Genomic DNA, 15,000 nt, shown 5'->3' with positions numbered 1-15,000 from the left:
GAAGACATTTGAGATAGTCACTGGCTGGATAGTAGATGGATGGATGGATAGATAGATGAACAGACAGACAGACGGATAGATGGACAGTCTGCCTTCTCCATCCTAGCAACGATAGAAAAATGGATAGATGGGTGGATAGACAGATAGATAGATGGATGGATGAATAGATGGGTGGATGGACAGATAGACAGATGGATGGAGAGACAGACAGACAGATGGATAGATATATGGATGGATGAAAAGATGGGTGGATGGATGGATAGAGACAGATAGATGGAGTGATGGGTGGATGGATAGATAGCTAGATGGATGGATGGATAGGTGGATAGACAGATAGATGGATGGATAGATAAAGATGGATGGATAGACACAGAATGGATGAATTACACATAAATATTTCTCCCTGTTTTCAGTTACCTCCAATCCATTTTATATCCACACTGCTGCCAGTTATATCTATCTATCTATCTACCTCCAGACGGTTTACTGAGCTGAGGCGAGAGTTGGAGGGGTTAGACAGAGCCTTCATTAACCCCTTCACTTCAAGCTATAAACCGTCTGGAGGTAGCAATAATAGAATAAATCGCTGAGGGAAAAATGTTAAGGAATATAGTAATGTATAATGACCAAAATAAATCGCTTAGGAAAAGGCGTTAGGGAGCTTTCTTACCCGACAAAAATGCGGACTTTAGTAATATATTCTCTTCGGTTAAGGATGCTCCCTAGCACCTTTTCCTAAGCGATTTATTTTAAGGAAGCTCCCTAACACCTTTTCCAACCGATTTATTTTGCTGACCTGTTACATAAATCCTCCCATTATCGCAATACTCTGCATAAATTACATACAAAGAGATATTAACCAGCCATATCCAAAAATAAATCGCTAAGGAAGAGGTGTTAGGGAGCCAAAGAATATGGGTCATCGGACTGAAGGACATTCTTTAGGGACCTAGATGGCACAAGCTTCGTTACACCTTTTCCTCAGCGGTTTAGTCTACATTATTACTCTTAACATTTCCTTGCATCACTGACAAAGGATACCGTGATGTTATATGCAGGATAAGTCGGTACAGAGATGGTGTTACGTATATCTAAATCCATCCTTCAGTATTATGGTAACAACACTCCTGCCTCTCACTACGCAGGTGGTCAGGGCGGTGGGTATTGGTGCCGCTTTCGAGATGGCAATGACAGGCTCCTTGATACCTCTCCCTATGCGATTTATCCTGCATTATCACACCCTAACACCTCTCCCTATGCGATCTATCCTGCATTATCACACCTTAACACTGTCTTCTAAGTCGTTGGGTTTGTAAAAATTAACACAAGATAAGTCGCTAAGGAAAAAATGTTAAGGCTGGTGCGATATGGAGGTGCTTGTGGAATGTGGTCTACAGTCTGGCGCAAAAATTTGAAGCCGTGTTCTACGTGGCTTGATTCCCTAACACCTTTTCCTCGGCGAATTATTCTCATACCTCAATATTTTCCTCTGTTATTCTGCAAACTCATTCATACAAGTGGAATACAAGAGAAAACAAAGGTCTAAATCGCTAAGGGAAGGGTGTTAGGGAACTTTTGCAACCCAGGATGCGAGCTGTAATATGGTGGCACAATGTAGAAAATAGTCTTCACAAAATAAATCGCTTAGGGAGAGGTGTTAGCAGTAAAACTTTTGTATCTGGCAGTAGAGTGAATGGAGGTTTTGTGTGTGTGTGTGTGTGTGTGTGTGTGTGTGTGTGTGTGGTAAGAACTTTTGCACTGACAGTAGAGTTAGTGTGTGTGTGCTTATATCACACATTAGTTACAAGTTGGTGGTATGCGAAGGTTCGGTTGGGGGGGGGTCCTAGTAGGGGGAGATGGATGGCACAGTTCCTGATTCTCCTTCTCCCTGTTCCTGTAGCCACTTAAGGGAATCCGAACCACTTATATGGGTCTATTGGAGCCGAGTAACCATCCACTCATATGATGTAGTTCGAAAGGGTTCCATTATTTCTGCCTGCGACTGTACCATACACTGTACCACAACGGACGGTACCTGCCCTAGTGACGTGTACCTCCATCAGGGGTGTAGATGTACCGGGCTGTACCGTATGAATGTCCTCTTTCTGGTTGTGGCCACTGTAAGTTCGGATGGTACATGCAAACACTACACCACCAACGGTACCAGGTCTCCCCTACTTCCACTCCATGAGGGGATGGTACCTGGTCTCTTTCCACCTTGTGGGGGGATGGTACCTGGTCTCTACTTCCAGCCTATGAGGGGATGGTACCTGGTCTCCCCTACTTCCAGCCTATGAGGGGATGGTACTTGGTCTCCCCTACTTCCACCCTATGAGGGGATGGTACCTGGTCTCCCCTACTTCCAGCCTATGAGGGGATGGTACTCGGTCTCCCCTACTTCCACCCTATGAGGGGATGGTACCGTACCGTAGTTGAGGGTACAGACACCATATGTTCTCTTAGCGACGTTTATAAGTGGTACATTTTGAACATCACAATATTCGGTACCATCCCTACTGCACCTGCAACAAGGGGGAGGGTGTTGATGTACCGTACCGCTGCAGTGGGTGACGGTACGGCTTCTGCTTCCTGCTGCTGCTGCTGCTGTGGCCTCAGGTGGTGCAGCTGAAGCAGGATGGTTCAGATATTGCGCTGCGCAGTCTAGGGAAATGTCTGTCTTCGTTTTCACCTTTATTGGGTGTTTTCCACTCTTTATTGTCTTGGTTGGGTGTTTCTGCCTCCTCCTCCTCCTTCGTCTTCTCCTCCTCCTCCTCCTTCGCCTTCTCCTCCTCCTCTTCCTCCTTCATTTTCTTCTTTCTTGAGCGTTTTCCTCTTTTTTTCTTCTTCAAACGCTTTCCTCTTCCTCTTCGTCGGGTGTATCCTTGTCAGTCACTCCACCCCACCGCCTCCGTCAGGGTGGGAGGGGCGGGGTGGGGGTCAGGGGTGGGTGAGGGTGAGGGTGAGGGCGGGTGTAGCTATCACAGTCAACAACAACAAACCCCTCACCCCATATTGCACACGTATCTTCACTACTTCACATATCACCACTTCTGCCCACATATTGCCCGGGAGGGGTGAAGACTGAGGTAAAATCGGGCTTTAGGGCTGGGCAGGGAACTAGGCGTGTCCTGAGTGGCTTCTGGAGATACCGCAACACTCTATCCCCAGCGACTTAGCCTAATACACCAGCATATCCTCGTTACTGATACACATGTCGGTTTTAACACACCGTATGAGGATATTAGGATGTGGTAGGATAAATCGCTAAGGATCAGGTGTTGCGGAGGCTCCCACGCCACCGAGGAAGCTGCCCTACCGTCGCATGGCCGCGGACCGAAGGAGGTACTGCATAACGTCGTATTTTCCCCTCCAGCAGGCGAGGTGAAGGGGAGAGAAGCCGTCCCTGTTGGTGAGGCTGAGGGAGGCCCCGTGAGCCACCAGCACCTTCACCACCTCCAGGTTCCCGTCCAGGCAGCTCTGCGTCAGCGCCGTCTGCCCGTCAGCCGTGAAGCCGTTGATCTGCACCAGCTGCGAGTACCGCGTCAGGAACCGCTTCACCTCGCGTGGGTCCCCCTCCTGAACTGCTCTCACAAACTCCTCCTGACAGCCAAATTGCTCCACGCCCTCGTATCCCCCTCCGCCGCCGCCTCCTCCTCCACCTTCTCCAGGAAACGCGAACCCGAAATCTGGCGAGGAGGAGCGCTGGTATCCCGGACTTGGGCACCCGCTATAGGCCGGCGATGCCCCTCCACTGTCGCCCCCGCTCCCGCTGCTCGTGCTGTAGGCGGGACTGGGGGCGCTGTAGGCGGGGGAGTAGAGGCGGTGATCGGTGTGGCAGGGCTGGGGTGAAGGCTGGGGGGACGCCAGGGGTGAGGGTAGGGACGGGGGTGAGGCGGGGGGCAGATCAGGCATGGGGCTGGCGCGCGACACCTTCATGATCGCGGCACACGTCCTCTCTCTCCCACGGCCGGCGCGCTACTGAAGTCTCGTCGGGCTCGCTGGGCCGCTGGCTCTCCTCTCCTCTCTCTCTCTCTCTCTCTCCACCACACAAGCGACATCATACGGCAATACCACACCACACCACCGTACCACACCACACGGCCATACCACCACACCACATTATCACACGCCATGGCACTAAACCATACTACCACACCATACCAAAACACCACCCTACTACCACACCATACCACCACACAACCATACACCCACACAACCCCAAACCCCAAACCACGCTACCACCATATCTCCACACCACACTACCACCATAGGCTACTGTACCACCACACACCACCACACCACGCCACCAAACTACCATACCACACCATGTCACCGAGAGGACGGGGGGGGGTGTTGGTTCCCACGGGGTAATCAGTCCAGCATCCTTATATTTCACCCGCTGGTCAAGGTTCACCACACCACTACACACACCACTATTTCTACACACACCACTACACACTCCACTATCTCTACACACACCACTACACACACCACTATCTCTACACACACCACTACACACTCCACTATCTCTACACACACCACTACACACTCCACTATCTCTACACACACCACTACACACTCCACTATCTCTACACACACCACTACACACACCACTATCTCTACACACACCACTACACACTCCACTATCTCTACACACACCACTACACACACCACTATCTCTACACACGCCACTACACACTCCACTATCTCTACACACACCACTACACACATCACTATCTCTACACACACCACTACACACATCTCTACGCACGCCACTACACACATCTCTATCTCTACATACACCACTACACACACCACTTAACACATCACTATACCTCTACACACACTATACCTCTACACTATACCTCTACACACACCACTACACACATCATCTCTACACACACCACTACACACATCTCGATCTCTACATACACCACTACACGCATCATCTCTACGCACACCACTACACACATCTCTATCTCTACACACACCACTACACACACCACTATCTCTACACACATCACTATCTCTTCACACGCCACTACTCACACCACTACACACATCACACTCTCTACACACCACTACACAATCATCTCTACACACACCACTACACACATCTCTATCTCTACACACACCACTACTCACACCACTACACACATCACTATCTCTACACACACCATACACACATCATCTCTACACACACCACTACACAATCATCTCTACACACACCACTACACAATCATCTCTACACACACCACTACACAATCATCTCTACACACACCATTACACACATCTCTACACACACCACTACACACATCTCTACACACACCACTACACGCATGTCTCTACACACACCACTACACGCATCTCTATCTCTACACATCAAAAATACCACTACACATATCTTTACACACAGCACTACCTATCCCAATACACACACACACACACACACACACACACACACACACACACACACACACGAATAACCTCACCATTTCACATCTCAACACACACACACACACGAATAACCTAACCATTTCACATCTCAGCACACACACACACACACGAATAACCTAACCATTTCACATCTCAGCACACACACACAAACACACACACACCAATACACTCACCATTACACATCCCAGCACACACACACACACACACATACACAAACACACACACACACACTCACCATTACACATCCCAGCACACACACACACACACACACACACACACACACACACACACACTCACCATTACACATCCTAGCACACACACACACACACACACACACACACACACACACACACACACACTAAAAATTAAATCGGATTGGTGCCGAGTTCTGGGTTTCGCTCCTTAACATCTCTCCTCTAGCAATTCATTCTGGTATCTCTCTCTCTCTCTCTCTCTCTCTCTCTCTCTCTCTCTCTCTCGTGTGTGTGTGTGTGTGTGTGTGTGTGTGTGTGTGTTTCATTCTTACATAAAGCGGATGTTTGAGGGAAGGAAGGAAGGACTAACCAATCTCCCTAACACCTCTTCCTTATCGATTTATTTATGGATATAGATAATTATATCCTTTTGTATGTTATTTACGCAGAGTAGGGCGATAGTAGAAGGATTTATGTGACAGGGAAGGACAGTCAGATGTAACAGGCAAAATAAATCGCTTAGGAAAAGGTGTTAGGGAGCTTGCTTAACCCACGAGTATATATTTTCGCCAAGAAGTGATAGAAAGAGAAAATTACTCCCATTGTAGACTAGAAAAATTGAATTGAAAAGAAAAATTTGAGATTACCCTAAAATTTAATCAAAGAAAACTGATATGATTTTTATTTTTTATGGGGATACTCAAGCATTTCTGGGAAGTTGGAATAATTTTGGCGCATTGTGTTATTTTCTGTCCATCTCTATTTATTGTTATTTATTTTTATTTTCTCTGTCCATCTCTATTTGTTATTTTGAGGGAATTATTTTATTTAGAGGGTAATTTACTTTTGGCAGTGGTCAGAAACATGCATACTCACACACACACGCTTGCATACATACATATACAAACACACAGAGACAGACTTACACACACACACACACACACACACACACACACACACACACACACACACATATGAATAGCAAGTAGAAAACACTAATCACACACACACACACACACACACACACACACAGCACCTTCATCTTCCTCTCAAAATTGTTCTTATTCACAACTACGGTCTTTTTGGCTGAGTAGACCCGTCAACCGCAGGCAAGAAACCATCCCTTCATGGCCGCCCTGTGCAGTGATCCGATTTTCCCTTGGTGCAGATGGGAAAGTGTGATTTGGCTCCCGGATGTACGCCGCATTTGCATCTATCCACCCAGCTAACAGGGGCACCATAGAAAACGAATGATGGTGGCGGAGAAAGCAAGTAGTACTACATGAAGTGAGTGGCTGATGCCCGCCACCATCTACAAGCACCACCAGTAGTAGTAGTAGTACCATCATCATCAGTAGCAGTAGTTGTAGTAGTAGTATCATCATCATCATCATCATCAGTAGCCGTAGTAGTATTAGTAGCACTGTAGTTGTAGTAGTTGTATCATCATCAATAGTAGTGGTAATAGTAGTAGTAGTATCATCATCAGTAATAGCGGTAGTAGTTCCGTCAGGGAAGCTCCACTGGCGATCTTCTCACCTACCTTTCAGACTCCTGGTCATCCTCCTTTCGGGACTTTGGCGAAAGCTTTGCCATTGCACTTGACATCTCAAAGGCTTTCGATCGAGTCTGGCATAAATCTTTAATTTCCAAACTGCCCTCCTACGGTTTCTATCCTTCTATCTGTGCCTTCATCGCTAGCCTCCTTTCTGGTCGTTCTATAGCCGCTGTTGTAGACGGCCATCGTTCTTCTCCTAGATCTATCAAGTGTGGTGTTCCTCAGGGCTCTGTCCTATCACCAACTCTCTTCCTTTTATTCATCAATGATCTTCTAACCTGTACATCTAACACTATCCACTCATATGCTGATGACTCCATCCTTCACCTTTCCATTCGGTTTCAGCAACGCCCATCTCAGCAGTTACTTCAACAAACAAGGGATGAGGCTATGGCACACCTAATGTCTGATTTGGCTCGTATCTCTGACTGGGGTAAAAATAATCTTGTTGTTTTTAATACATCTAAGACTCAGTTCCCTTTCCTCGGGGGAAGCAGCCTAGGTATATAGATAGATAGATAGAAGACTCAGTTCTTACACCTATCAACCCGACAAAATCTTCCACAGGTATACCCACTAATGTTTAATAATATTCAGCTTAATCCTGCATCATCCTTGAACATGCTTGGGGTTTCATTTACTCGGGACTTATCTTGGAAAGATCATATTACATCTCTTGTAAAATCTGCTTCCAAGAGATTGGGTGTGCTAAGCCGACTCCGTTCTTTCTTTACCCCTGCACAATTGTTGACTCTACAGGGGTTTTATCCGCCCCTGTGTGGAGTACAACTCTCATGTGTGAGGAGGCTCCCCACATACAGCTCTTCTCAATAGGGTGGAGTCAAAGGCTTTTCGTCTCATTAACTCTCCTCCTCTTACTGACTCCCTTCAACCTCTGTCTCTTCGCCGCACTGTTGCATCTTTATCTCTTTTCTATCGCTACTTTAATGGTCACTGCTCCTCTGAACTGTCTGCATGCATTCCTCCACCTCTACGACAGGCGCGTAGCACCCGTCTAGCAGCAAACTCTCATCCCTTTTCTGTCCAGCTCTCTAATGCAAGAGTTAACCGTTACTCCCAGTCCTTCATTTATGCAACGGGTCAACTCTGGAACTGTCTCCCTCTCTCTGTATTTCCTGCTGCCTATGATCTCCCGTCTTTCAAACGCAGTGTGTCCAGGCATCTCGAAATGAACGGATCTTGAATTTGGCTCTCTATTGTATTAGTTATTCTCTTGGCGGGAACTGTTATTGCGGGCTCATGGCCTTTGGTTCCTTCTTCCTCGCATAAAAAAAAAAAAAGTAGTAGTAGTAGTAGTAGTAGTATCATTATCATCAGTGGTGGTAGTAGCAATAGTAGTAGTAGTAGTCGCAATAGTAGTAATAGTAGTAGTAGTAGTAGCCCCAGGTTCATCTAAACGTGAACCCAGTGGACTGCAGACTGAATCTTCCCCCACTACTGCAGTCCACCATTCTCATTTCGGGGGATAGGGAGGGAGCTGAGGGACGTTTGTATAGCCAGGCAGCTCCATCTCCCTGTTATATCAGTGCCACCACGTGAAGGCGTCCCTCTCCACCCCAAGAAGGGCTTTACGGGTATAGGACAACTTTCGTACAGGAAACTTAATTACTTACAGGAAATTACTAACAGGAAACCATTTAGCTTGTCACTCAATGTAAAGCCACCTGTAACGGAAAGAAAAGCAATAAGAAGTGACAGGAAAGATGGGAGAAATAGGAAGAGAGGAGGGCAGGCACAGAAAAAGAATGATAAAGGCTAAGGAAGAACTAGGCAGCACTACATGAAGTGAGTGGATGATATTCGCCACCACCCAACACTAAACCACAAAATGGTGAAACAAATGAGCGTCAACGTGTATCCAATCCCCTGTCACTTATACTCTGGTGCGTCAACGTGTATCCAATCCCCTGTCACTTATACTCTGGTGCGTCAACGTGTATCCAATCCCCTGTCACTTATACTCTGGTGCGTCAACGTGTATCCAATCCCCTGTCACATATACTCTGGCTGAAGGATGTAAACAAAGAGGATAAATTTAAGACTGGTTTTATTAGAATTACGAGAGAGAGAGAGAGAGAGAGAGAGAGAGAATTAATATACAGTATACTCAGGTCAATTATAACTACAATTTTGAGACAAATTATTTACACGATTTATCACAATATAGTTCATATATAAAACATGTATATAAAACATCTATATATAATAAGCCAAGCAATGTTGACATAATACGTATGACAGTGGGTAAACAGGTATATATACTGTAATTTATACAGACAGATAACGGCAGGGAAGGTTATACCCCAGCAACACCGCCATCTTTGCCAGCTGGTGGCGTGTTATCAATATGTTGCACCAATAACACCTCCACATGGCCACGACACTAGGCATGAGACACAAAATGACAATGTTGTAATAAACACAGACCACCACGGATGTCAACATACGTCCTGTTGGTTGGCACTCACACCGTCCACACTGCTGGTTTTTCCTACATTATCCTGTGTACCCTCCACTATGTCCTGTGTATCGGTCAGCCACTGTATCCTGTGTACCCTGGCTCTGCACCATAGCCTGGCGCTCCAACATAGCCTGGCGCTCCACCGTAGCCTGGAGCTCCAACATATCCTGGTGCTCCACCATAGCCTCCATATCCTGGCGCTCCGTACCCACCTGGTGCTCCGGGATAACCCGGTGCTCCAGAATAGCCTGGTGCCCCTGGAGCACCTGGTGAGCCTGGTGCTCCAGAATAACCTGGTGCCCCTGCACTGCCTCTGGAACCTTGGTTACCTGTGTAACCTGGTGCGCCAGGTGCCCCTGGAGCTCCTGGTGTCCCTGCATCACCTGGTGCCCCTGGAGCCCCTCTGTTTCCTGGAGCTCCTCTGTTGCCTGGAGCCCCTCTATTTCCTGGAGCCCCCGGAGTACCTCTGTCCCCTGGAGTCCCTGGAGTTCCTGGGATACCTCTGTTTCCTGGAGCTCCTGGAGCCCCTCTATTCCCTGGACCTCCTGCAATACCTCTGCTCCCTGGAGCCCCTGGAGCTCCTATAGCCCCTCTGTTTCCCTGAGCACCTCTCTCACCAGGTGCACCTGGGGCCCCTGGTGCCCCTTGTATGCCGGTCCATCCTGGCCCGCCTGGAGGTCCTTGTGGCCCGTAGTGGTGTGACGCTGGTGGGGTGGGGTGGGGTTGACTGGCGGACCCCTCAGTGTGGTGGGGGTACACTGGTGGAGTATTGTCCCCACCACTGCCATACCACCCACCACCACCACCCCTACCACTGTCCCTGTAATACCAACACACTATAATACCACACCACACAATGCACTATACACCACACCACCTCCACCAGCATCTACTGTACATCTTTATATTCACTACTGAGAAACGGAGAATTAGCCTCATCTAAAGCTTCTACTACTACTACAATTACTAGTATTAGTATTAGTAATGGTAATAGTAGTAATAGTAGTAGTAGTTGCACAGTTTCGTATTGTTTATAATGGCTCCAACATACTTGCATGCATCGACCTTGGTCACCTAATGGCGGTTCTCCACGTTGCTTCATCTCTGGGACCTCCTAATGCGGTCCCTTATCCCTGAGGTCACATTCTATGACCTCGTCCCAGGTCTTTTTTGGTCTGTCTCTCGCAACCCTACCCTTATAGTTCACACTTCTCACCTTCCACACCCAACTGTCATCCTCTATCCTCTCAATAAACACAAACCATTTCAATCTACCCCTCCTCATCACAACACCAATACACTCCACTCCCATCCTTCTTCCCAACTATTCCATCGTAATCCTAGCGTCCCCAGGCCTTGCACTCAGGGATGCATTGCACATCCACCTAATCATTATTATTTCTGTACGTTTGAGCCTGTGAATATCCTCCTCCTTTACTGCCCATACAGCATTACACTCCTAACACATGCTGCATACAAAGACCCCTTAGTACGCAGGGAGAGCCCTCTCAATGTCAGGAGAGGCAAGAGCTTCCTGAACTTCTTCCAACCACTTCTCACCCAAGCCACAGAGCTGCTCCAGCCCCACCTCCAGCACATAACATGTCTCCCAAATGACAAAACTCTTCCACACACTCAAGAGACTCACCAGCAAGTTCAATCTTTTCACGCCTGACATTCTCCACCTGCTTTCCCCGACGCACCACACACATGAAATCAGCATTATCTCGCAGTCTACCTCTAATACCACTACATCTCTTGTGCACCCACTTATCACAAACACTGAACAAGATGGAGTTATTCTCACGCCCTTGTGGTAAACCGCACATAGCCATTGTCCCTCGTCTTTGACAGTACCGCCACCAGCCCAAGATATCATCATTGTTTCATCCACATTTACTCTCAAACCCATGTGCCCCATTTCGTCTCTCTATATAATAAAGAAAAATACTCAAATATCTATATACTTCCTTCTCTCTCTCTCTCTCTCTCTCTCTCTCTCTCTCTCTCTCTCTCTCTCTCCCTAATAATAATAATAATAATAATAATAATAATAATAATACTCAGATATCTATAACCTTCAAGCTGTAACCTTTCCAGTGACGTCACAGGTTCAAATCTCTCACCTGATCTCTCCAACGGTCCCCAGTCTCTCCACCCTCTCCAGTCTCTCCCTCATCCTGGTCATCTCCTCATCCTTCGCCTCCACCACCTCCTCTATCCTCGCCATCAGCTTGTCTTCCTGATACTCAGTGCTTCGCTTCATTGCTGCCACTTCGAGATTCAAATTTCCCGCCACCCGTTCCAGCTGTTGTAACCGTTGGTGGATGTCTTGCGTCACTGAGGAGGGATAATAATAATAATAATAATAATAATAATAATAATAATAGTAATAAAATAATAATAATAATAATAATAATAATAATAATAGTAATAAAATAATAATAATAATAATAATAATAATAATAATAATAACTAAGAAACGGAAATTGCCATAAGCCATTTCAATACCTCGCCACTTAACAAGGTCATCCGTTTTGTGCATGTGACCTCAGTACATAAAAAAATAAGCAAATTTGAATTTTGACCTTGGCTGTGACCTTGGGTTTTGGGTCAAGGTCATTCATACTTGACAGCCATACAGTGCATAAGAAGTTCCCTAAATATACCAAGTTTAATTATTGTAGCTCAATTTTATCTTTGATTTTTATACTGTGTACTCAATGACCCCAAACTATTTTCCATTGACCCCAGGGCGATCTCAGAAACTACTGTCCCAAATGAGCCCAAAGTCGTATCAGACCTGCTCCCCGGCCTTGGCTCTGTCCCACCAAAATTTCAAGTCTGCACCTTTAGCGGTTTTTGAGAAATTGTGAATAGACTGTTTTATAGGTTTTTGGGTGTAACTGGAAAACCATTGCTGGGAACTGGATGATACTGGGTCACATGAAGCCGCCAGCTGGGTCACTCAGACGGCCTAGCATGATGGCCGTAGCTTTGAAATCGAGTGGATACGAGAAATCTACTTCTTTGTAGGAAATAATAATAATAATAATAATAATCTATCTATCTATCTATATACCTAGGCTGCTTCCCCCAAGGAAAGGGAGGTAGCCGAGACAGGACGACTCACTCTCCATTTACTCATCCATTCAAACACATTCATTCGCATCTGAGCCCCAAAAGGGGAGAACGGACAGATCCTCACCGCATCACACCGCACAAGGGTCAACTGCGCAATGCAAGCAGTGACATCCACAGCAGGGCCCGACAGCAGAACTGGTTTACCCCTGCCACATCATAACAGACCCATCCCCTTACCCGCACCTGACCTGACTAGCTGATCAGACCAAATGCGGGAGAATATCCCCTCAGGGCTGCGTCATCACTTATTCATTCACAATTTCTCTCCATTTATTTCTGTCACGCACAGCCACTCTTCCTTGCTCAACAGACATCCGTCTCGCATCCAGCGCTCTCTTCACACTGTCCATCCATCCTATTCGTGGTCTTCCTCTCAGTCTTACACCTCTCACATCAGATCTAGTTATCTTTTTCACCAATCGCTCATTATCCATTCTCTCCATATGCCCAAACCATTGCAACACCCTCTGCTCAACTCTACCAGCCATCTCCCGAACAACTCCAGTTCTCCTTCGCACTTCATCATTTCGCACTCGATCCATACGCGTCACTCCACACATACTCCTCAGACATCTCATCTCCATTACATTCAAACATGAACAATATAACTCAGAAATAATAATAATAATAATAATAATAATAATAATAACAATAATAATGAAAATAATAATAATAATAATAGTAATGATGATACTGATCTATCTGTCTATCTATTTATTGCCAGACACCTTAATCCCGTAAGAGGTGACCACAAACAAATCGCCTCCACGTCGCCTGTCCTCCTTCATTTGGCTGCCCTCCCTCCAACTCATACCTCACTCATACTTCTCTCCACTGCATCCCTTCATCTCACCCCCGGTCTCCCCCTCCTCTCTCCTTCAAACTCACTCACACACACTCTTCTAGTCAGTCTCTCAATTCTCCATCCTCGGTCTTCCCCTCCTCCTCAACCTCACACACACACACACACAAACACGCACATAAACGCTCCCCCCACCTCTCTCTCTCTCCTAGTCAGTCTCTCATACCTGTCTCTCTCCTTGCTGTAGTTTCATTGAGTGTGCTAAATCCGGCTTGCAGTCTGGATAAACCGCCCTGTGGAAGGAGTTAAGGAGATTAAGACTGAGGTAGGATCTATCTATCTATATCTATCGGTCTATCTATTTATCTTGAGGCAGGATAAGGATTAATAGAAGATCAGATGGGTGTTGTCTATCTATCTGTCTATTTTTCTATCACTGTCTATCTATCTCATCTATTCATCTATCTATCTTTCCATCTACCTATCTTTTCATCTATCTATCTGCCTATCTCCCATCTATATATCTATCTATCTCCCATTTATCTCTTTCTCTATATATATCCATCTATTTATCTCTCTCCGTCTATCTACCCATCTCTCCATCTATCTATCTATCTACCAGTCTTCATGGCAGTTAATTATTTTATGGAGCCATTATCTATCTGTCTATCTACCTATCTCACTCTATCCCTATCTGTTTATCTATTTAATATATCAAAACAATATATCAAAGTAATTAAAGTAAAGATCAATGACTCAGGTGTGTTACTTGGCCTAATTAATCAAAGGAATCTAAAAAATAAGTTAATTACTCAGGTATGTGTTACCTAAAACCGCCTCAAAGAAACTTGGATTATTGTACAGAGTCCGTAACTTCTTCGCTGATGAGCAGTTAGCTATAATTTATAAGAGTCATGTGCGCTCTCAGCCTGAATATTGCTCACCCTTGTGGAATGGTTGTGGAGAGGTTGCATTAAGACAACTAGACAAAATTCAGAATAAAGCTGTTAGAATCATTAACAACCCTGCCATTACATATAAACTACCTCCCCTGCAAGTAAGAAGGAATGTTGCCTCCCTTGCATTATTTTACAGATATTTTTTTGGCAAATGCTCAGACGAAGTTGCGTCCATGGTGCCACCTCTCCATGCCTTCCCTCGTGCTACACGGGCATCTGGTAGCGCTCATGACTGGAATGTCACCCAACCATATTGCAGAACTTCTGCCTATCAGAATTCTTTCATTCCCCGAACTGCATCTCTCTGGAACTCGCTTCCCCAGAGTTGTTTCCCTCCAAATTTCAACCCACAGCTGTTCAAGTCTAACTGTTACAGATATTTTATGAACAGAGGACACCAGTAA

At 46.0% G+C, this 15,000-nt stretch overlaps 2 protein-coding genes across 2 annotated transcripts in view; both read right to left on the bottom strand.

Moving 5' to 3' along the window:
- Window positions 1-3,224: 3,224 nt before the first annotated feature.
- LOC145395642 (uncharacterized) lies at window positions 3,225-3,952 on the bottom strand. Its single transcript, XM_080269212.1, has one exon. It carries the CDS (start codon window positions 3,934-3,936, stop codon window positions 3,313-3,315), a length of 624 nt encoding a protein of 207 aa, XP_080125338.1. The 5' UTR covers window positions 3,937-3,952; the 3' UTR covers window positions 3,225-3,312.
- Window positions 3,953-9,295: 5,343 nt separating this feature from the next.
- Window positions 9,296-15,000, bottom strand: part of LOC145395648 (uncharacterized) — a 12,015-nt gene continuing 6,310 nt past the window's right edge. Inside the window, exons 6-8 of the mRNA XM_080269218.1 lie at window positions 13,864-13,930; window positions 11,818-12,031; window positions 9,296-10,511 (exon numbers count right to left, since the gene is read on the bottom strand). Coding sequence (XP_080125344.1) covers window positions 9,764-10,511; window positions 11,818-12,031; window positions 13,864-13,930 — 1,029 coding nt within the window. The 3' untranslated portion in view covers window positions 9,296-9,763. The remainder of the gene's footprint in view (window positions 10,512-11,817; window positions 12,032-13,863; window positions 13,931-15,000) is intronic.

Source organism: Coenobita brevimanus, chromosome 4 (assembly GCF_032717465.1).
Source record: "Coenobita brevimanus isolate Jiangsu-jjx chromosome 4, ASM3271746v2, whole genome shotgun sequence".
Taxonomy (NCBI): Eukaryota; Metazoa; Arthropoda; class Malacostraca; order Decapoda; family Coenobitidae; genus Coenobita; species Coenobita brevimanus.
The sequence above is the reverse complement of the archived record's forward strand: the minus strand, read 5'-3'. Positions and strand labels throughout refer to the sequence as shown.